The sequence below is a fragment of the Syngnathoides biaculeatus genome, chromosome 10, assembly GCF_019802595.1.
Source record: "Syngnathoides biaculeatus isolate LvHL_M chromosome 10, ASM1980259v1, whole genome shotgun sequence".
NCBI lineage: Eukaryota > Metazoa > Chordata > Actinopteri > Syngnathiformes > Syngnathidae > Syngnathoides > Syngnathoides biaculeatus.
The window spans coordinates 21,133,555-21,154,279 of record NC_084649.1 but is presented as its reverse complement, the minus strand read 5'-3'; the positions used below and the strand labels follow the sequence as shown (position 1 = coordinate 21,154,279).

At 44.4% G+C, this 20,725-nt stretch overlaps 1 protein-coding gene across 2 annotated transcripts; it reads right to left on the bottom strand.

Annotated features, from left to right (window-relative positions):
* Positions 1-371: 371 nt before the first annotated feature.
* pank4 (pantothenate kinase 4 (inactive)) lies at positions 372-20,710 on the bottom strand. 2 transcript variants are annotated; one of them, XR_009796834.1, is made up of 20 exons: positions 20,574-20,710; positions 20,120-20,202; positions 18,144-18,352; positions 17,849-18,032; positions 16,508-16,600; positions 16,053-16,206; positions 14,179-14,360; positions 14,011-14,092; positions 12,928-13,028; positions 12,194-12,349; positions 10,728-10,840; positions 9,538-9,625; positions 9,286-9,437; positions 7,512-7,567; positions 7,383-7,432; positions 7,175-7,279; positions 6,011-6,111; positions 5,867-5,935; positions 552-5,767; positions 372-512 (listed from the first exon to the last, which is right to left on the bottom strand). XR_009796834.1 is itself a non-coding variant. In XM_061832616.1 (19 exons), the coding sequence occupies exons 1-19, from the start codon at positions 20,701-20,703 to the stop codon at positions 5,533-5,535; spliced, it is 2,343 nt and encodes a 780-aa protein (XP_061688600.1). In that variant the 5' UTR covers positions 20,704-20,710; the 3' UTR covers positions 372-5,532. The 2 variants fall into 2 exon arrangements, 1 of the variants encoding a protein (XP_061688600.1); XM_061832616.1 differs by having other exon boundaries at positions 372-5,767.
* Between the last annotated feature and the right edge of the window lie 15 nt (positions 20,711-20,725).

Below are 20,725 nucleotides of genomic sequence, written 5' to 3'. Positions count from 1 at the left end.
AAGCTCAGTGTAATACGCCGGCCTGCTCGGAGAAGATAACGGCGGAAACGTTTCATGCTGTAAGAATTATTCTCACTTGTTGGGTGAAATTTGTGCGTACTGGGCACTTTCATTTTTTGTTGTTGTGTATTTTTCTTCATTATCCCGTAGGCTGCTTACCACCTTTAAGAAGCCTCCAAGCGGATTTCCACTTGAAATTAATTTGCACGCAAAGCCGCGTACAGAAATGGTTGCTGTCGACAGTGTGTCTCCTTTAAAAAAAAAAAAAAAAAAAGTAATCACAAGCCATGGAAAACAGTGACAACCAAATATGAATACTATTGTTCAATTTATGATATCAGATTTAGTGTAACAAATACATTTGTGGCAAAATGAAAACAAATCCATTTAGCAAGAAACACAAAGTAAACACACTTCATTTGCTTTGGTAGGCCACAAAAAGCACCAAGGTGTAAACGATCCATCCATCCATTTTTTTCGCCGCTTATCCTCACGAGGGTCACGGGGAGTGCCTGAGCCTATCCCAGCCATCAACGGACAGGAGGCGGGACACACCCTGAACTGGTTGCCAGCCAATCGGAGGGCACATTGATCGGTGTCCAATTAATGTTGCATGTTTTTGAGATGTAGGAGGAAACTGGAGTGCCCACCCGGAGAAAACCCACATACGCACAGGGAGAACACGCAAACTAGACAATTCGATACCACAGAATGGCTGCAAAGCCCAACATGAAGCTCTTCAACTCACTTCAAGAGAAATTTCTTTGTGACAAATTTCTCAAGATGGCAACAAAAGCACGACATGAAATGCCTCAAAGTCACTTCAACATAGTTTCATGGCACCGAGCGTTGCTTTGGCCTGAGGAGAAAAAAACGGCAAATGGTGACATTTTCAGTGAATAAAAGAGCGCAAGTTCCGTAAAAAAAAAAAAATGTAAAAATCTGCAACTGTGAGCAGGTTCACACTTGTAACTTTTTGCTATTCGTGTCATCATAAATCTAAATTATTCACCCTGAAATCAAAAACAAATACAACACATGCTCAGCAGCTCCGGTCGGGAGGTTTGGGGGCTGAATACGGCTTTGCCACAGCCGGGCGGAATTTGCGCGTGCACGAAGCGAAACGAATCGCAGCGGAGACCCCCCGGTGGGCCGCCTCCTCCGCTCGCAGCTCCTCGGCAGGCATCAAACGCCTCGCGTGGCACCGCGTCGAGCGGATCACTGGCGCGGCGCGGCCTCCTTTGTGATCCACTTTCACAAATGCACGCGGTGGGATGAATTTGGGGGGATTTTTTTGGTTGAGCTTATAAGAAAAACAGATCAGTAGAATAACAACGAGGCATGTCACAGGTGAAAAAACCCGAGGCCCGGGGGCCAGATACGGCCCGCTACATGATTTTATGTGGCCCGCGAACATAAATCATGTGTACCAACTTTCATGATTTTTTGTTTGAATCCGTACCAAAATTTCAAATGGTCATATCATAAATGATAACGTTGAGATATTGCAAACATTTCTGTGCTACCACGCAACAGTTGAAAAACCCATTACTCTCGATTTCGGATTCCAAAACAAGTTCATAAATTTCATATGGAAATTGGGTGGGCCGGCAAAAGTTTTATGGTTTGACAGTCATAATGGCCCTCCGTCAGTAAAATGTGTCCCGTGACAAAAATGAGTTTGACACCCCTGCTAGACATGATTAGAACACAATAACTGGACAGGTACATTGTAATCACCATAAATATTATTATTGTTCTGATAGTCATTTTCTGACGATGGTCGTTGACAGCGGAGGTTCGCAAACTGGGGAGGTTTTTTTTTTTTGTCTTTTTGCCATGGACCCACTCAGTATCCCAACATGAGTTAAACCGTAACCGATTTAAAATCTAAACATTCAAATGCTCGGATTGTGTGATATTAAAAATAATGACACCACACAAATCTATTCAAAAACCTTCAACACTAAAATGTTTATGATTGTCCTCCACTCTCATTTTCATTTCTACAGATTATAGTATGCATTCATGGTGGAAAAATAACATTTAAAAAAATTCTCTTCAGCTCACTTTTGTTTGTTTTTTTTTTTTTTACATCACAAAAACATGGCAACCCAACAGAGGTGTGTAGACTTTTTATAACCAGCGTACATCCCAATCATAACCACAGCTTCCGGAGGAGTTGTCGATTTACTATGTTTGATCATTTTGGCATGCCAGTCCCCATATGTAGTTATCCATCTTTTTTTTTTTTTTTTTTTTTACATGACATGATAATAAGTTATTGCAAAAAAAAAAAAAATAGTAAGTAATAAAAGCCCCAACGGAGCCCCAAGCGGTGCGAGAACATTTACAGTTTGAACAGTATTTGCGTGTGATTATGGAGCCTTGACGGGAGTTACAATTGCTTCTTTCCGTCGGCCTCGAGGCACATAAAACGCACTTTGGAAGAAGAAATCCGAGCGGGGGGGGTAAAAAGTGGCACGCGACTTCACAGGCAAACTTCCCGAATCCTGAGTGACACCAAGGCTGGATTTACACTGCACGGTTCAAGCGGAAATAATTTCCTTTTTTTTTTTTTTTTTTTTGCACCCGAGTAACAATTTCCATTTCTTTGCTTTCAAGTCACACAACGTGTCGTGATAGCGTTGAGAGAGAGAGAGAGAGAGAGCGAGAGAGGAGAAAAAAAAATTGCACTGAATCTGATATCTTCAGATCCGGCTCGGATCTTTTCTAAATGTGGATAAAAATATGACTTGGATCATGCGACACGTTAAAATATACCAGTTGTACATTGAAATTAAAGCAAATGGATACAGTCAAATATGGCGTAAATGTGGTAAATTAGCAGCAGGGATTAAATTCCATCCATCCATTTTCTTTGCCGCTTATCCTCACGAGCGTCGTAGGGAGTGCTGGAGCCTATCCCAGAGTACACCCTGAACTGGTTGCCAGCCAACCCCAGGGCACATCGAGACATACAGCAGCATTCACAATCACACCTACGGGCAATTTAGAGTGTCCAATTCATGTTGCATGTTTTTGGGATGTAGAAAGAAACTGGAGTACTCGGAGAAAACCCACAAAAGGCACGGGGAGAACGTGCAAACTCCACACGGGCGGGTCCGGGATTGAACCCGGGACCTCAGAACTGTGAGGCCAACGCATTCCAGCTGACCCACAGTTCCGCCAGGTAATACATAACATATACTGTCCATCCATCCATTTTCTTTGCCGCTTATCCTCATGAGGGTCGCAGGGAGTGATGGAGCCTATCCCAGCTGTCAACGGGCAGGAGGCAGGGTTACACCCTGAACTGGTCGCCAGCCAATCGCAGGGCACATGGAGACAAACGCACCGCACTCACAATCACACCTATGGGCAATTTAGAGTGTCCAATTAATGTTGCATGTTTTTGGGATGTGGGAGGAAACCCCCGCAGGCCCGGGGGAGAACATGCAAACTCCACACAGGCCGGTCCGGGATCGAACCTGGGACCTCTGAACTGTGAGGCCAACGCTTTACCAGCTAGTCCACCGTGCCGCCAGGGATGAAATTTTTCATCAAAATACCTGACAATGGTGGGTCGCACAGTGCCCTAGTGGTTATTGTTACGGCTGCCGAGCAGGTTTGAAATGAGGTTTCAAGTTCAAATCTGCGCTCCAACGTTCCTGTGTAGAGATTGTAAGATGCGCGTATGAACTTGAGTTTAAAAAAAAAAAAAAAAAAAAAATCAACAGGGTGGGTCTTTTTCGGGGGGATTATCTTAATAGATCCATCCATCCATCCATCCATGATCTGAGGTACTTATCCCCACAAGGGTCACGGGAACGCCGGCGCATATCCCAGGTTACTTCAGGTACACCTTGAACTGGTTGACAGCTAATCGCAGGGCATGCATTATTAGCTTAGACCCGAAATATACCACAAACTATGATCCCCGAAAACATGAAAGCCGACAAAACGTCACCCTACTCACCCGGCGACATCGCCGTCGGCAACTGACGGCCCCGACGCCGTTGCGCCGGAACTCCGGTGGCTACTCCGTGCGCTGATAAGAGAAGAGACACTGCAGCGCAAATGACACAGAACACAAAACTTTTCAGTTTTGGGCGTGGTTGGGCGGCAAACTGCACGCTCAAGTTGTAGAACTGGGTCGAATTATTAATAAAAATATGAAAGAGGAATGGCCACAACTTGATCTAAAGGCGCTTGGTGTTATGTAGTGGATTACTGGATTACTTTTTAACCCCCCCCCCCCCCCGCCCGAAGATAAAAACAGCCAACTGTGAGGGTGAAAAAGGGTTCTAAGGTGCCGGTGTCAAACTCCAGGCCCGGGGGTCAGATGTTGCCCGCAAAGGCAAATCATGTGTATCAACTTTCATTATTTTTGTAAAATCTGGACCAAAATTTAAAATTTTCACATCATAAATCTTTTTTTTTTTTCTGTTAATCAAAATCATGGATGTAAAACTCAAGGCCCGGGGGCCATATCCAGCCCGCCATGTGATTTCTTGTGGCCCCCATAGGCCAAATCTAGTTTGTCAACTTCCATGGTTGTTGTGAAAATCTGGACCAAAATTTCCAAATGTCATATTCCATAAATGATAACGTTGTGAGATTACAAGCCTTTTTGAATTACCAAACGTGAAAAATAGCTGAAAAACTCATAACCATTGATTTCTGATTCCAAAAAAAGGTCATAAATTGATGTAAATGTGATGAGGCGGGAGGGGGGCCACGGTGCCTCAACTGGTCAATAGTTGGCCTCGCAATTCTGAGGTCCCGGGTCCAATCCCGGAACCACCTGTGTGGAGTTTGCATATTCTCCCCGTGCCTGCGTGGGTTTTTCTCCGGGTACTCCGGTTTCCTCCCACATCCCCAAAAAAATTAATTGGACACTCTAAAATTGCTCGTAGGTGTGATTGTGAGTGCGACTATTTGTCTCTATGTGCCCTGCAATTGGCTGGCAACCAATTCAGGGTGTACGCCGCCTCCTGCCCAATCACAGCTGGGATTGGCTCCAGCACTCCCGCGACGCTCGTGAGGATAAGCGGGTCGGAACATGGATGGATGGATTTTTGATGAGGCGATTAAACATTTTTCGGGTTATGCAGTCATAATGGCCCTCTGAGGGAAACCATAACTACAACGTTTATGTAACATGGCTTTATGATCGTGTACAGGCAAGAAGCATGGTGCCGATGTTTTATGCCCCTCCGTCGTGTTTTACCGCCCTCTTGTGACATTTAAAGGCAATTACAGCCCATTTTTGCGGAGGCATCAATTATTTGCGGATCACAGCAAGGCTCATCCTCAATTGCGGTGGTTTCACTGTAAAAATTGAGCACTTGGACACGCGCTGTAAATCCAGCCTGAGTGGAGTAATGAACCAAAGCAATAAAATTCATGGTGCTTTTCAAATAAATGTAGTACTTCCTCGCTCCTGGAAAACATTCACTCATCATCCTTACATTCATTATGTTCAGTCTAAAAAGCCTCCGGGGGATTGGGGGGAAGGGGGGGGGGGTGTCACACGGCATTTGCGTGGGCTCCCCCCGGCGGCACCTCGTACTTGAAGACCACGCTGAAGAGTTTCCCGCCGAGCCGGTCCGCCAGCCAGGAGTTCTTGATGACGGCCATCTTGAGGCTCTCGCAGCTGAGCGTGGCGTAGTAGTTGGTGTGGATGGCGCGGCCCATGCCCTCGATGATCACCAGGTCCGTGTGACGCTCGCGCACCACCATGGCCAGGACCTTGTCCAGGCGGCTGTGAGGCGACACGCCGCAAAATGAGTCCGTCGCGAGAGGCTCCAGAAAGAGGTTTGTTTCGGGCCGCAGCAGAACAGGATGGCTACGGCGTCCCTACCTCAGATCCAGGCAGGGAGAACTGGAACCGCTCTGAATCAAGGTCAACCTGTCGTCCCTCAGGCCCGCCCTGCACAAGAGCACAAGCTTGCTGGTCTCAAAGCCCATCGGCCAGGACTTGAACCGAGTCTTCGGCGCTGCTCACTGAACGACCGGATCCATGGCGGCGATTCTTTCCGTCAGAATCTGCAGCTCACCGTTTGTGACGTCGTTCAGGGCCGGGCCAGAGTTGCTGGCCAGCACCACCTGCGCCAAGGGGACGAGAGACAACAGCCAAGACAAGTAAGAAAGTATAGACAAATATGACAATGCTCGGTTTTACGAAACTCCCAGCGATCCAAAATTTACATCCTCATGTCCACCCAAACCCGTTTCAAGTTCTGAAAATATTCGAAGGTAATGTCCAATAATTTGGATTTCATATCAATACGGGCCTACGAGGACGTCACAATTCTCACGGGAAATTTACCCTTACATAATTGTGTTACATTAAAAATTACATCTCATATTACAATTCAAATGCACCTTTTCCACAACCCTTAAATTTCAGTATACCTAAAAGGTGAAATATTTTTAAATGTTCCTATATATGAGGAAACCGCTCTAAAAAATGACAAAAATTACAGAATGTGTTTTTATTATAATTTTTTTTAAGGCCAGGAAGCAATTACTTTAGCACCAATTGATTGCACACATTCAAAATCCAGTAATTTGGCAAAGTATGAAAGATGCAAATCATTTTTTTTTTTTTTTATGTGAATGTGTATTTCACTTTTTAAAAAAAATACACTTGTGAAGTAAATCCAAGTAACGTTGAAAATCTTTCTGGTATGGGCGCCTTGGCCCCCAGGGGGCAGTATAACACAGACGGCTAGATTGAGGTGGTCACTCCTCAGTAAGCCGCAGTAATATTGCTCATTCTCCGCGGAGGATAAAAAATATACACGCGAGTGTTGTTATATCATCTGTGAATCATTTATGAATATTGAAACAAAGTGGAGCACTTGTTTCAATATTCACGACTTCAAAGGTTTTGACACTACGATACGAATGCTAATCATTAGCTTGTCTATGCGTTTCTTCATTGCTTGTTAGCATTTGGCTAAACAGACTTTATGTGGTTTGTTTTAAGAAAACAATGAGTAAATCTCTCTTAATTCTGCTACCTGAAGTGGAAAATACTGGTAATAAGGTTTGATATGATTCCAAAAAAGGCCTCGAAATAACGGCGTGAGTGATTAGGAGGAGTTTCCTGATGCTTTTTTCCGTGCGGCGTACACGCGGGAGGGGCCCCTCGTCTTGGTCTTACCTCCGTCCCCCGAGAGAGGAGCTCCCTGACAAAAGGCATCACTCCTAGAATGATGTCTACGCCGCTATTATCTACGAAAAACAAGGCACACTTGTGAGGACGCCCCTGCAAGACACAACCAGGTGGGACTGCATTCAAGCACTCATTGGCGAGCAGGCAAAAACTGAACAAGGATGACCGAGAGGTCGCGTTACGACAAACAATTGACCTTAAGCCTCTGCAGCCACTGGTCGTACGAGTCCACGAGCCACGGCCGCTCTGGAGGGACAAAGAGGCGAAGAAATGAACTTTGACGGTAAGTGACGGCTTTTCTCGTCTTTTTCCGTTGCGGGACTACCTTCCAGCTGCCTTTTTGCTTCCTCAAAGCCAAACTCGGGGTCTGATTCCAAGACGCTGCACATGAGGAGGGAAAAAAGACAATTTGGGGTGGTTAACTCAGCACTTCAAAGAAACTTCATTAAGTAGACCCGCACAGTCTGCAACAGCTGTGTAGAAAATACCGTAAATTCCGACCAATAAACCGCGACTTTTATCACACGCTTTCAACCCCGCGGTTTATGCGATGATGCGGCTAATTTGTGCATTTTTTTCTAACGGCCGCAAAAGGGCACTCGAGCAGAAAAGATAAGAGTGAGATGGGTGGAATATATGTGGCGAGGAAGTGCCTTTTACCGGTCCGACCGTGTTAGCGCTGCGCTAGCGTGTTACTGCCGTGTCTGAGTGATTTTTACCGGTATGTTTTATTTTAACCGGTTTGTTAGCACTGTGCTAGCGTTAAAATCTGTGTACCGTCTTTCTTGGTAAATATCTCGTGTTTCAATGTAAGTGTCAATGTGGGTACTTGCGACTTCTACACAGCTGCGGCGTATGTGTGTACCGAATGGTATTTCCTTGACAAATGCACTGGGTGAGGCTTATAACCAGGTGCGCTCTGTAGGCCGAGAATTATGATATACAGGATTAAACAAACCATTGATTTAAAACAACAACAATGCATTATAAAACTAAAATAAAAGTTTAAAAAGGCACAGTATATAAATGAAATGTATTGAAAAAAATAAAATAAAATAGATTTTTTAAAAAAATAAATAAATAAATCACCCAACAATCTCAAATCCATCCATTTTATGAGCCGCTTATCCTCAAGAGAGTCGCGGGGAGTGCTGGAGCCTATCCCAGCTGTCAACGGGCAGGAGGCGGGGTACACCCTGAACTGGTCGCCAGCCAATCGCAGGGCACATAGAGACAAACAGCCGCACCCACAATCACACCTACGGGCAATTTAGAGTGTTCAATTAAAGTTGCATGTTTTTGGGATGTGGGAGGAAACCGGAGAGCCGTACGCAGGCACGGGGAGAACATGCAAACAAAGCGGGTCCGGGATTGAACCCGGGACCTCAGAACTGTGAGGCCAACGCTTTACCAGCTGAACCACCGTGCCACAAACTCAAATCATCTTTCCCAATTAAAATGAACAGAAATGTAGTTAATCCATTCTGGGACCTGATAAAACATCATTAAAAATGGGCCAACTCTTTCTTAATAAGAAAAAAATAGCACTGTAAAGTATTGTCCTTTAGAGAAATGATGAAATAATATCATTTCATTGAATATTGAGAATGAAACAGTTTGTGGATTCTGATTTTGTGACAGAATTCATTCACCAAAGTGCAGTCTAACATACAAATACAGTACATTTATACCACAAGACGGTCACAACTGCTCAGTAAGCTGCAGTAATAATTTATTGCATATTGTCGACATGCATTCTCCGCATCATTTGATGTTCAAATATCTGTTGCTTGAAGTTCTTCATCCACCAGATCAAAGTATGCTAGGATTAAGCCAGCGTACTAAATACATAATGTGCATTCTAATCGTCTGATTGTGTTTATTTTGTGTTTTAGTATTACAGTAAACTTCAACTGGGAGTGGCAATAAGCAACTGGAAGCAAGCACTTGGCTGAAAATTTGAAAGCATTGCTACCATCCGGATAACTGCTGCCCCATAACTACATAATTACATTTTTGACATAAAATACATAAATGAGGTAAGCAAGACGTTAACATTGTCCAGCTCTGGTAGTCAAGTTACAGAAGAACGCACTCACTCGGACACGGCCTTGGCTCCCCAGTCGAAGACATTCCCGGCCAGGACGCCCCGGACCAGCGCAAACTGTCTTTCCTCCCAGCCCAGCGCCTCCAGAGACCTGACGGCCTTCTGGTAGTACTTGAGAGCGCCGTCGTTCTCCTTCTGTTTGATCTGGAAATGCACGTAAAATCGAGGAGAGAGGAAAAATACTTTTTAGAAATGCACGCTTGAAAGAGAGCAAATATTTTTAGCGGAGAGATGGCAGTCAAACCTTGGAGTAGGGGTCGGGAAAGTTGAACTCGTTTAAACAGTGCTCCCTCGTGTCTAAAAGACTTCTGACCGTCAGAGATCCGTAAGCGCTGGGTGACGAGAAGCGTGCGACGTACGCCGTAGACAAAGCGCACAAATTATGTTTAAGTGCATTTACTAGTTTAAATTGCCCGTTTGCAAAACATGGAAAAACTGAACAATTTCATTCTCTCATCTTTGTTTTATCGTCGACTGATCCATTTGCCTTCTTCCACACACTGAGTGGACAGCAGCGGCGGCAGGACCCGTGTTCCGGACCTTGCCCTTCGGTGGGGACTCGCGTGATCTGGTCCAACCCTTCAGACCATCACTATCACATTGCTTTTTTACTAAATCCATCCATTCATTCATTATCTACCGCTTTTCCGGGTCGGGTCGTGGGGGAAGTAGCTTCAGCGAGGATACCCAGTCTACCCTTTCCCCAGCCACTTCTTCCAGCTCTTCCGGAGGGATCCCCAGGCGTTCCCAAGCCAGCCAGGAGACATAAGTCTCTCTAGCGTGTCCTGGGTCGTCCTCGGGGTCTCTTTCCCGTTGGAAATGCCCGGAACACCTCACCAGGGAGGCATCCGAATCAGATGCCCCAGCCACCTCATCTGGCTCATCTCAATGCGGAGGAGTAGCGGCTCGACACTGAGTTCTCCTAGATGACCGAGCTTCTCACTCAAATTGAAGTGTATTTAAGTCAATCTGACTAAATAATACACAAAAATACCATTTTGCACATTTGCAACAAATACCATGATCACTAAAGCAAGAAAGATAGCATCTTATCCCCCTCCAAACAACACCTACAACTACACTATATCGTTTGGAGCAGTTTACAGTCAATATTTATCAAATGACAAATGATTTCCAAATAATTCCCTTTATCACAAAAAACTATTCCACTCGTCCAATGAGATTACTAACAAATGCTGACGTTACTCAAAGCCTGTGCTAAGGCCAAGAGTCTCCAGAACCTAAGACCTGGCTGGAAGACTCGTGCTCAGGCCAGCAGAAAAGGATTTGCAGACCCGAACTGCACACAATTACTGTGTACCGATGAAAATGAATCACAGTAATGATCAGCCTTACTGTCCTTACGAACTAGTAGCAATGCGTGAAGAATAACGGCACACATTCAAAGGCGGGAGAACTGTAGTACTTTCTTACAAGGGTTGGTGGCGCAGGGTCTGAAGCTTGTGTCTGTACTTGTGACGGAACTTCTCGGCCCGCTCCGCCGACTCGGCCATGTCTGGCTGGCTTGCCACTGCCCGCTTTACCACCTACGCAGAACCACAAAAACACGTCACATGCGGGGGCAGCTTTTGGCAATCAATAATTCCTAACAGTCATATCAAATCAATTACTAAAACTGCCTTTTACCATGTGAAGAACATTTCTAGAGTGAAAGCTTGCATGTGTCAAGCAGAACAGGAGAAGCTCATCCATGCTTTTATCTCAAGTACACTTGACTATTGTAACAGTCTTCTGACTAGTCTCCCCCAAAAAGACCATTAAAGGTCAAGTGTCATGCCTATAAACATTCTAAAATAGATATTGTAATGAAAAATACATATAACATTATTCACTTCAATGTCTATACAAAAAAATAAATATGAGCAGAGAGCGCGTCATCTATGCGCAAAGTTGCGAAAGTCTCATTCGACATTCAAGTGGTAGCCATATTGCCTGCAACGTCTGTTCATTATGTCACACCACGACATTTGCCATTGAAAACACAGTGTTCCATCTACTGTAGGACAGGGAAGCTCTTTTCAAAGAAGAGAACATCTCACAATCGAGTGAAGTGACCGGGGCAATAGTACCCTCACGTTTCGAGGCATATTTAGATGATATGCGGATCACTTCTGATTAACAACAGACTCGGAGACAGTATGTATGAGCCAGCCCGTCCGAAGCAGTCCGCCGCGGACACAATCGTGTGAAGTGACCGGGGCAATATTACCCTTTCGTTTTGTTTTTAGCCATATTTACATGATATGTGGATCACTTCTAACTAACAACAGACTCCCAGACAGTATGCATGAGCCACCCCAAAAAGTATTAAAAGAATGAATCCATCCTCCCGAGCATTTGAACAATATCCAGCAATGCAACGAGCCAACATTTTGGCTAACACGAAGGAAGAAAGCGCTACCTTCCAGCAGGTAAAACTAGTAAAAACATACGACACCGCCTGAGTGGGCGTCTGCTACTAACGTCACTTCCTGCTTCTTCTCGAAAACAAATCCCTCGAGAGGATTTTCATGGTGGGAGTGACAAAAAGCCATATACGTCAAAATCATGTTGTGTGGTGAAAAAACAGATGGGTCCATTCTGACTGCCTTTTTTTTTTTTTCTCCGATTAATAAACTAAAAATCATGCATTTCATGACGGCGGAACTTTAAAATTCTGCAGCTCGTTCAGCAACTACACTAAAATTCCACACGATGGACTTAAAGTACTAATTTTATTGTGGACAAAAACAGCCAATAGCCGAGCTTTTCAACAAATGACGAAGCATAAGTTCCCCAAAATAAAAATAGAAAATGAGAATGCTAAACGGTAAATATGGGCAGCAACACCACATTGTAAATGTCTGGGCCCGCTTTGTTGCACAGATGTGCGATCTCACCCCGTCTAGCGCCTCCTCGAAGCAGTCCAACCAGTATTCCCGGGCCTGGGCGTCCTCGGTGAGGTCCACCGTGTCGGGGATGTAGGAAGACGGGTCCTGCAGCAGATGGAGATTCACCAGCTGACGCTCCAGCCGGTCCATTTCCAGCATGTCGAACTGGAATGGCGGGGAAGAAAACGCAAAAGACAGTCGACAGTTATGATTCAACCAAAATATTCGCCGTGGTTCATATTTCGAGACCATTATAAATGTTCAAATGTTACTTCAAGCATTGCCCACACAGTTTTTTAGTTGGTGATCAATTATGTTTTGAAAGTAGAACAACAACAAAAAAGACAGGAGAAAATGTTAAAATGTTCAAGTCCGGATGCTCGACATGGCTCTCACATGCTGCTCGCGATATTAAATATTGATTAAAAAAGCAAAAAAGTGGCAGGTGTGACGTCGTTTTCTGGCAAATTCAAACCATGTGCACACCACAAAGAAGAAGAAAAACCCGAGTCAGCAGTGGACAAAGACGAGCCCGGTCGGAGGTACTTACGGGAAACTGAAGGTTAACGAGACAAAAAGGAGGTGCGGAGGATGAGGAGGAAATAAAAAGATGATGATGAGGATACTGTAGATGGTTTGTCATGATCAAGTCAATCAGAGATGACGTGTTAAGATTAAAAGTAAACATAATGGAAGAAAACGGGAGCAGGATGATTGCATTTCACGCGTTTCGGTTTACTCACCGTTCCGCTACGTGCACGTTGCGTGGGATTCATGTCCGGAGAAATACTCATCAAGCCGGAGCTCCCGGCGTAATTTTCCCCCCAGCTGTACTGGTTTGGATCTGAATGAAAGAGATATCGTGATTGGTAAGATTATGCACCAACCGGTGCGGAGCGAAAAAAAAATAAAAATGCCGAATCTGAATTTTGGGATGTTTTTTTTCATGACGAGAGCTGCAATGCTGCCACGCGGCAGTTACAGAGCAATACTCGGTTCTCGAACGTCCACGTTCTCGAACAAATTGGTTTTCAAATGAAAATTTTGAGATTTTTTTGCTTTTGTTTTCGAGCAAAAATCGCCCCCAAAAAACTTGGAAATAACATAACGTGCGCGGCCCGACCAGCTGACCTACGACTCGCTTTGTTATTGTGTATAACGCAGCCTCTGTACGTATACGTGTCCCGGTAGCTACAATTACTGACTGTTTATGATTGTTTTTTTGTTTTTTTTTTGCATTTTTTTCCCCTTCATTGTTGCTTGTTTAAAGTTATTCTACACCTTTGTTAATTTAAAAAAAAAAAAGTTTACAAGGCTGGGGGCCGAGTCGCTAAAGATACGGCGATGCACTCCCAGCCTAGCCTACTCTACTACTAAAGCAGACATTTTAAGCAAAAAAAAAATAATAATAATTCTCAAATTATTTTATCATATAAAGTATTTAAACTATACATGTATTTCCACTATGCAGTTTATTATGAGGAATAGCTAAAAAAAAATCCTTTAAAAAAACCTAATTTGGAATTTGGAATGGAACGCATTAATTCTTGTTCCATTAATTGTAATGGGAAATATCGATTTGGTTTTCGAACAAATCACTTCTCGAACCGCCGTTCTGGAATGGATTGTGGTCGAGAACCGAGGTTATACTGTACTTTAAAAAAAACAAAATTGTGCAAATAGCCAGCCGACTAGAAATCCCTCGCTTTTTTATGCTAGCGCAGGAAAGGTAGTGTTTTCAAAAATAACATCTGTGTGTCGTGAATTCCAATAAATGGAAAAAAAAAAGACACCAAGAACATGTGCAACCGATGTCTCGCTCTTACTGTCTTCCTCCGCTCCTTTGAGAAAAGCCCCGATGGCCCCCAGGTAGCCTTCATGTCTCAGAAACAAGGCCTGCACCTCCCCCTGTACGCAGAGGACGTGAGGACTTTCGTCAACAACGGCGCTCGGAACTGCTGCGAATCTGAATGTCTGCTCTCGGTCGGCGTTGCCTTGGTGAAGAAGTTGATGCTGTAGGTGATGGTGTGCATGGTGACCGGGTGGCCCCTGATGAAGAAGCCCCCGAAGTACACGCGAGACAGCTGGTGGAGTTTGGCGTACAGGCAGGCCAGCTGCCCGATGTCGTTGCTGATCATGTGCAGCAAACTCTTGGCCATGTCCTCTTTGGAGAACTCTGAAACAAGAGCTACACTTACTGGCCAAAACGTGAGGCGCGATACAATGAGAGCCGAACAATAATCTTTGCTGAATACTACTTTTACAAAAGTAAAAATGCTGACACAATGGCCCTTTTCCACTACTCGGTATCTTGGTATCAGTTTTTGACCTTGATGCTGTGAAAAGCCCGCCGCACTGGACACATCACTACACATTAATACTATTTGGGATTTAAATAGCACCTTTAATTCTCGTCACAGATTTCAGTCAGGAGACTTCCAGAACAAGGATCTCCTGTATTTACTACCGTAATTCCCGGCCTACAGAGCGCACCTGGTTGCAAGCCTCGCCGAGTACATTTGTAAAGGATTAGCATTTGGTACGTACATACGCCGCTGCTGTGTAAAAGCCGCAAGTGCCCACTTTGAAACCCACATTGAAAAACGAGATATTTACAAAGAAAGACACAGAAAGAGTTTAAAGCTAGCGCCTCGTTAAAAGGTAGCGGTAATGCTAACGCCGCGCTAGCAATAACAGGGTCGGTTAAAATAAAACTTACCGCTAAATATCACCGAGACACGGCAGTAACACAGCAGCAACACACTAGCACAGCGCTAACACTATCGCAACACTAACAGGGCCGGTAAAAGTCACTTCCTCGGCACATATATTCCACCGGTCTCATTCTTACCTTTTCGGTTCGAGTGCCCCCTTGCGGCCGTTAGAAAAAATACACAAATTAGCCGCATCACCGCATAAACCGCAGGGTTGAAAGCGTGTGAAAAAGTCCCAGTTTACGGGCCGGAAATTACGGTACTCAAAGTACAGACATCTGAATCGTGTACTTACTTACAGTTACATAATGTACTGGTATTTTTCCATGGAATGGAAATCCAATTCCATCCATTCCAACCTTCAGAAGACAAAATTTGTTATAGTATTTATTTTAACGAGGGAGGAAATATCACTGTAATACTGTACTATAAAAAAAAATAAAATAAAACTGATGTACTACCATAATTCCCAGCCTACAAAGCGCACCAGGTTTTAAGCCTCACCCAGTACATTTGTAAAGGAAATACCATTCTGTACATACATATGCCGCAGCTGTGTAAAAGCCACAAGTGCCCACATTGAAAAAAGAGATTTACAAAGAAAGAGTTTAACGCTAGCCCTAATGCTAACACTAACAGGGTCGGTAAAAATAAAACTTACCGCTAAATATCACTGAGACACGCCAGTAACGCAGCAGCAACACGCTAGCGCAGCGCTAAAGCAGCACTAACAGGCCCGGTAAAAGTCACTTACTCGGCACATATATTCCACCAGTCTCATTCTTACCATTTCTACTTGAGTGCACCCTTGCGCCCATTAGGAAAAACATGCACAAATTAGTTGCATCACCGCATAAGCCGCAGGGTTGAAAGAGTGTGGAAAAAAATCGCGGCTTGTAGACCGGAAATTATGATTAATTAATTCATTATTAATTAATTATTATTACGCGTTTTATTTATGGTAGAAGTGACAACAAACTGAGCGTTGCAGCATATTGGAGACTAAGGCACAGCAATGGGGTAACGTTATGTTAGCGAGTGCGTTTGGTTTAGCCGTTTGCATCAGCGCCATCCCACTGACCGACCGTGTCTGGAACGTACCAGTACCTGGTCCTGAGGGGCCCGCGGACTAAAACAACGAATCGGTGCGTCACCTTTGTCAGCAGTGGCAGACTTCCCGAAGCTGCTCGCAATCAGGTCGCCAGTGAGGCCCAGCGAGCCGTAAGATCCTCCGTAAATGTCTTTGACCAGCATGTCCACGCTGGTGTGCTGCCCCTTAGAGGCCAGTTGGAGCAGCTCGTCAAACCTCTGCGGGCGGAGGAGGAAGGGAAATTTGGAATTCAAAACAAATCTTGAGGGAAAATATGTCCCAAATATGATGCGCGTTTTGGACATTGAACGCATCATCATCATGTGCGACAATGCTCACGCCTCGCTAGACCTCATTTAAGCCATCACCGGAGGAGGAAGTCAGCAAGTGGTGTGAAAGTGCCATCAAATTTGGAGATATTGTTGCCAGAGGTGACATATTTTTCCCCAAAAAGGGATTTGATTTAAACCTGGCCTCAGGCATTTGAGTTTGCGAAAACAAATATTGCTCGCTCAATACCTTTGTCTTGGTGAGTAGGGCCCCGAGGCCCCAGAACGTCCCTCCGCCTATCGAGCTTCCTCCGATGCGTTCGAATTTATCTTCCGATTCCACCTGTCAACGAGACGAGATCGTAAGACGTGACAAATGTAAACACGGCCACATTGCTGCCTCCGGTTATTACGTGTACAGTGGAGCCTCACTTTTCGTACAAAGCGGTTTTCGAACGAAAATTGAGATTTTTTTTTGCTTTGGTTTTCGAACGGAAATCCCGACACCCTAACAAAGCGGAATGTTGCAGAGCACTCCAAAATTTCAATGACGACGTTATGAGCCACTTCCGGAAGGTGCTCAAAAGGCGGCAGAAATCGTGCATTAGATTCTTTCTTTGTTAAAAAGGGGCGAGTCACCCCCACCGAAGACATTTGAAACAGTTGTTTTGCATTGCTTTTTTTTTTTCTTTCATTCCATTAACCCAAACTCTAGTTGCAAGTTATTTTTTTGTACGTTACATACTTTCTGTGCAGATAAAAAACAGGTTGTCTGTTTATTAGTTATTCTGAACTTTTGTTCATTAAAAAAAAAAAAGGTTGACAAGGCCGAGGGCCGAGTCACTACAGATACGGCAATGCACTCCCAGCCTCGCGTACTCTACTACTAAAGCATACATTTTAAGCGAAAAATAAATATATTTCTTAAATGATTTAATTATATAAAGTATTTAATCTATACATGTATTTCTACTATGCAGTTTATTATCAGGAAAAAAAAAAACGCTTTAAAAATATTTTTTAGGCTTGGAACACATTATTTGCTTTTCCATTCATTGCAATGGGAAAACGCGCTTCGGTTGTCGAACGGTTCGGTTTTCAACCGGCCTTCGAGAACTGAGGCACCACTGTACTTCAAATACATGTTCTCATTGAAGAGCCATTCATCTGTCCCAGGCCCTCCCAAATTTAAATAAAATATTTTCATATTTAAAGGAAACGAGCATGCTATTGTATTAAAAAAATAAATAAATGAAAAATATGCAAGACTACATTATGTATGTAATGTAGGAGAATGTGAAAAAATAAATGGCTTTCATAAAACAATTCCCGTACATCCTGTGTCCCTTTAAGGGGTGTGGCCTTGTGTGCGACGTCAGGATTTGGCAGTCTGCAGCATGCGAGCATCTGTGTGTGAGCTGTGGTCCACAGCAGCTCATTTTGTATTTGTGTTTTCGCTGTTTACCCTGTTTTATAAACAGAAAACTGTAGTTCTCCTTGCCTATATGCGGGGGCATAACCGTACCGTGAACTCAAAAAAGCAAGGTATCAACTTCCACCAGTTTCAAGCTTTGCGGCGACGCACTGATACCTTGACGATTGAGACCCCGGAGCCGATGTTGACCAGCAGGTAGGGGAAGATGTCCGGCTGCGTGGTCTGGAAGCGGAACTCGGAGTCGGCGTGCTTGGCGTACACGAAGGCCTCGTGGGGGATGTTCCTCAGCACGAAGTTGCAGCCCTTGATCAGACACGTCATCTCGTCCTCCTTGTCCACTCTTGCGACAAAATAATAAAACATAAATTACAATACAGCAATTAAATTACTCTTGTATGTGTTGGGAATGTCATATAATCTGTTTCTTCAATTATCAACCAAGTAAACTCACTTGAGTTTCAGCTTCTCCTCCAGCAGTTCTTTGAATTTGTGCGCCCCGCCGCCCGTGGCCTTGATGACTTTGGTGTCGGTGTTGACCAGGTGGTCTTTGATAAAGTCCAAGCAGGTCTCGATGTAGGCGTTCTCGAACTTGATGAAGTGCAGGCGCGCCGTCACCTCCTCCTGAACCGAGATCTCGTAAAGTTTGTCGCCGGCCGCCTCCTGAGCGAAAAACGCTGACGTGAGCCGGAGCGTTCATGGCAGGTTCGCTCCCAAATCCTAACGAAGATTTTGGATTTTGACACCCTAAACCTGCCTTGAGAACCTTCATCCTGGAGACTAAAATGAAACCCTACTGCGACACTCAAAATATATTTTGTCCCCTCAATACTGTCTTAAAGCCCAAGTGCCATCCCAATAAACATTCTAAAATAGATATTGTCATGAAACATACATATCACATTATTCACTTCAATGTCCATACGAAAAAATAAATACGAGCGGAAGGGGGCGTCATCCATGCGGAAAGTTGCGGAAGTGTCATTCGACATGGAAGTGGTCGCCATATTGGCTGCATCTTCTGTCCGTGATGTCACACTGGGACATTCGCCAATGAAAACACGCTGTGGCCCCGACTATGGGAGTCGAACACGCCCCTTCAGACACGGAAGCTCTTTTTGAAGAATAGAACATCTCACAAAAGAGTGAAGTGTCCGGGGCAATGTTACCCTATCGTTTTGAGCCATATTTAGATGATATGCGGATCACTTCTAACTAACAACAGACTCGTCTTCGGCGGCGGCTCGTCCGCCCACCTACTGTGGGACACGGAAGCTCTTATCAAAGAAGAGAGCATCTCACAACCGAGGGAAGTTACCGGGGCAATATTACCCTTTCGTTTTGTTTCGATTCATATTTAGATGATACGCGGCTCACTTCTAACTAACAACAGACTCGGCTTCGGCGGCGGCTCGTCCGCCCACCTACTATGGGACTTGGAAGCTCTTATCAACGATGAGAACATCTCACAATCGACTTCAGTGTCCGGGGCAATATTACCCTATTGTTTCGAGCCATATTTAGATGATATGCGGATCACCGACAAACCCCATGCGGTCAAACCACCTCCCCGTCTGATCCACCTCTGCGCGGTATCGATGAGCCATCCCGGCCGAAGCCGCGATCGGCGGTCACAGACACATTTAGCACCTCTGACTTGCGGACGTGTATCTTTTGTTACATTCTGAAAGGATCACCTCCTCCCCCCCAACTATTATTTTTTTTTAGTAGGTCTATACACACCTACCTGTCATTTGGAACCCACGAAGCTCTCTTCCTTTGCACCCGTGCAATCAGTTTTTCACGACGATCCCGGATCTTTTTTAAAAGTATGAAGAATGATTCCATTCTACCGAGTGTTCGAGCAATATCGAGCAATGCAACGAGCCAGCATTTTGGCTAACACGAAGGGACAACGAGCTACCTTCCTGCAGCTAAAACTGATAGAAACAAACGAGTCTGGTTGACCGCCCTGTACGTCACTTCCTGCTTCTTCTCGAAAACAAATCCTCGAGAGGAGTTTCGTGTCGGGAGTGACAAAAAGCCATATATGTCAAAATCATGTTTTGTGGTGGAAAAAAATGGATAGGTCCATACCGGCTGCCATTTTTTCCATTAATAACATTCTAAAAAGCATGCATTTCATTACAGTGGCCCTTTAACACCCTAACTTGAACCCATAATTTTTCAGTTCATCTTTGAAACTGTGACTTGAGGCTCCTATGCCGTTTTCAAAACCCCTTCACCAGTGTAAAATGGTTAAAAACAATAAAGTAATGTTTAAATACCTGTAGATGTATTTTACACACATTAGTGATAAGTAACTACAAATACACACAGAAATCATTCCCGGCACAACAACCCGGAAAGCAAATATGAGTTCAGCGCTTATTAAGTTTGATGGGTGAAAAGAAAAACAAAAAACGACACCTTGGCAGAGTGGTCGAAGGAGCGAACTTTGGCCACTTTGTGCTGAACTGTAGAATAGTAAGCAAGTTTGGTGAGGGAGCCACCTGTATGAAGAAAAATAATTTATTATTTTTTAAAAAAAAGCAGAAATTCACGCAAAAGTTCAAGTACGAACATTGAATCGGCAATAGTAACAACACAGCTATTAGCTTGAGCTGCTAACCTCCGCGCTTGTGTCGGGATTGTTTGGTTTATGAAACATATTCGTCATGTTCGTGAGATTGGAGGAAAAAAAAAGAAGCGTCCCGATGTTATCTGGTGAGGAGATCGTTCTGTTAATGAGCAGCCTGTTGTCACGCTGACTTTCTCTCGTGCCCTCGGTCCTTGAACGCAACACCATTTCGCTAGTTTGCTCAATGTATTGTTTAGCCGAATAACGTTAAGCGCGAAATTAAACGTCCGCATATTCGGGTACCTATGTCTATGGCGAAGCGCTTGGCGTTCTCCAAGTTTCGGAATATTTCGTCAGGGGGCAGGGTGATGCTTTTATCCATGGTATGATGACGACTGGCGTCGATTCTGTCAACTTGGCTGCATTCCGCCATAGTCGACGGCGTGATGACGTAC

Excerpts from the sequence above, each read along its gene's own strand:
- pank4 (XM_061832616.1), bottom strand. The coding sequence starts at position 20,703 with ATGGCGGAATGCAGCCAAGTTGACAGAATCGACGCCAGTCGTCATCAT. Across the intron at positions 16,601-17,848 it reads CCGGGGTCTCAATCGTCAAG|GTGGAATCGGAAGATAAATT; the intron begins GTATCAGTGCGT and ends TCTCGTTGACAG. Across the intron at positions 14,361-16,052 it reads GTCTGCCACTGCTGACAAAG|AGTTCTCCAAAGAGGACATG; the intron begins GTGACGCACCGA and ends CTCTTGTTTCAG.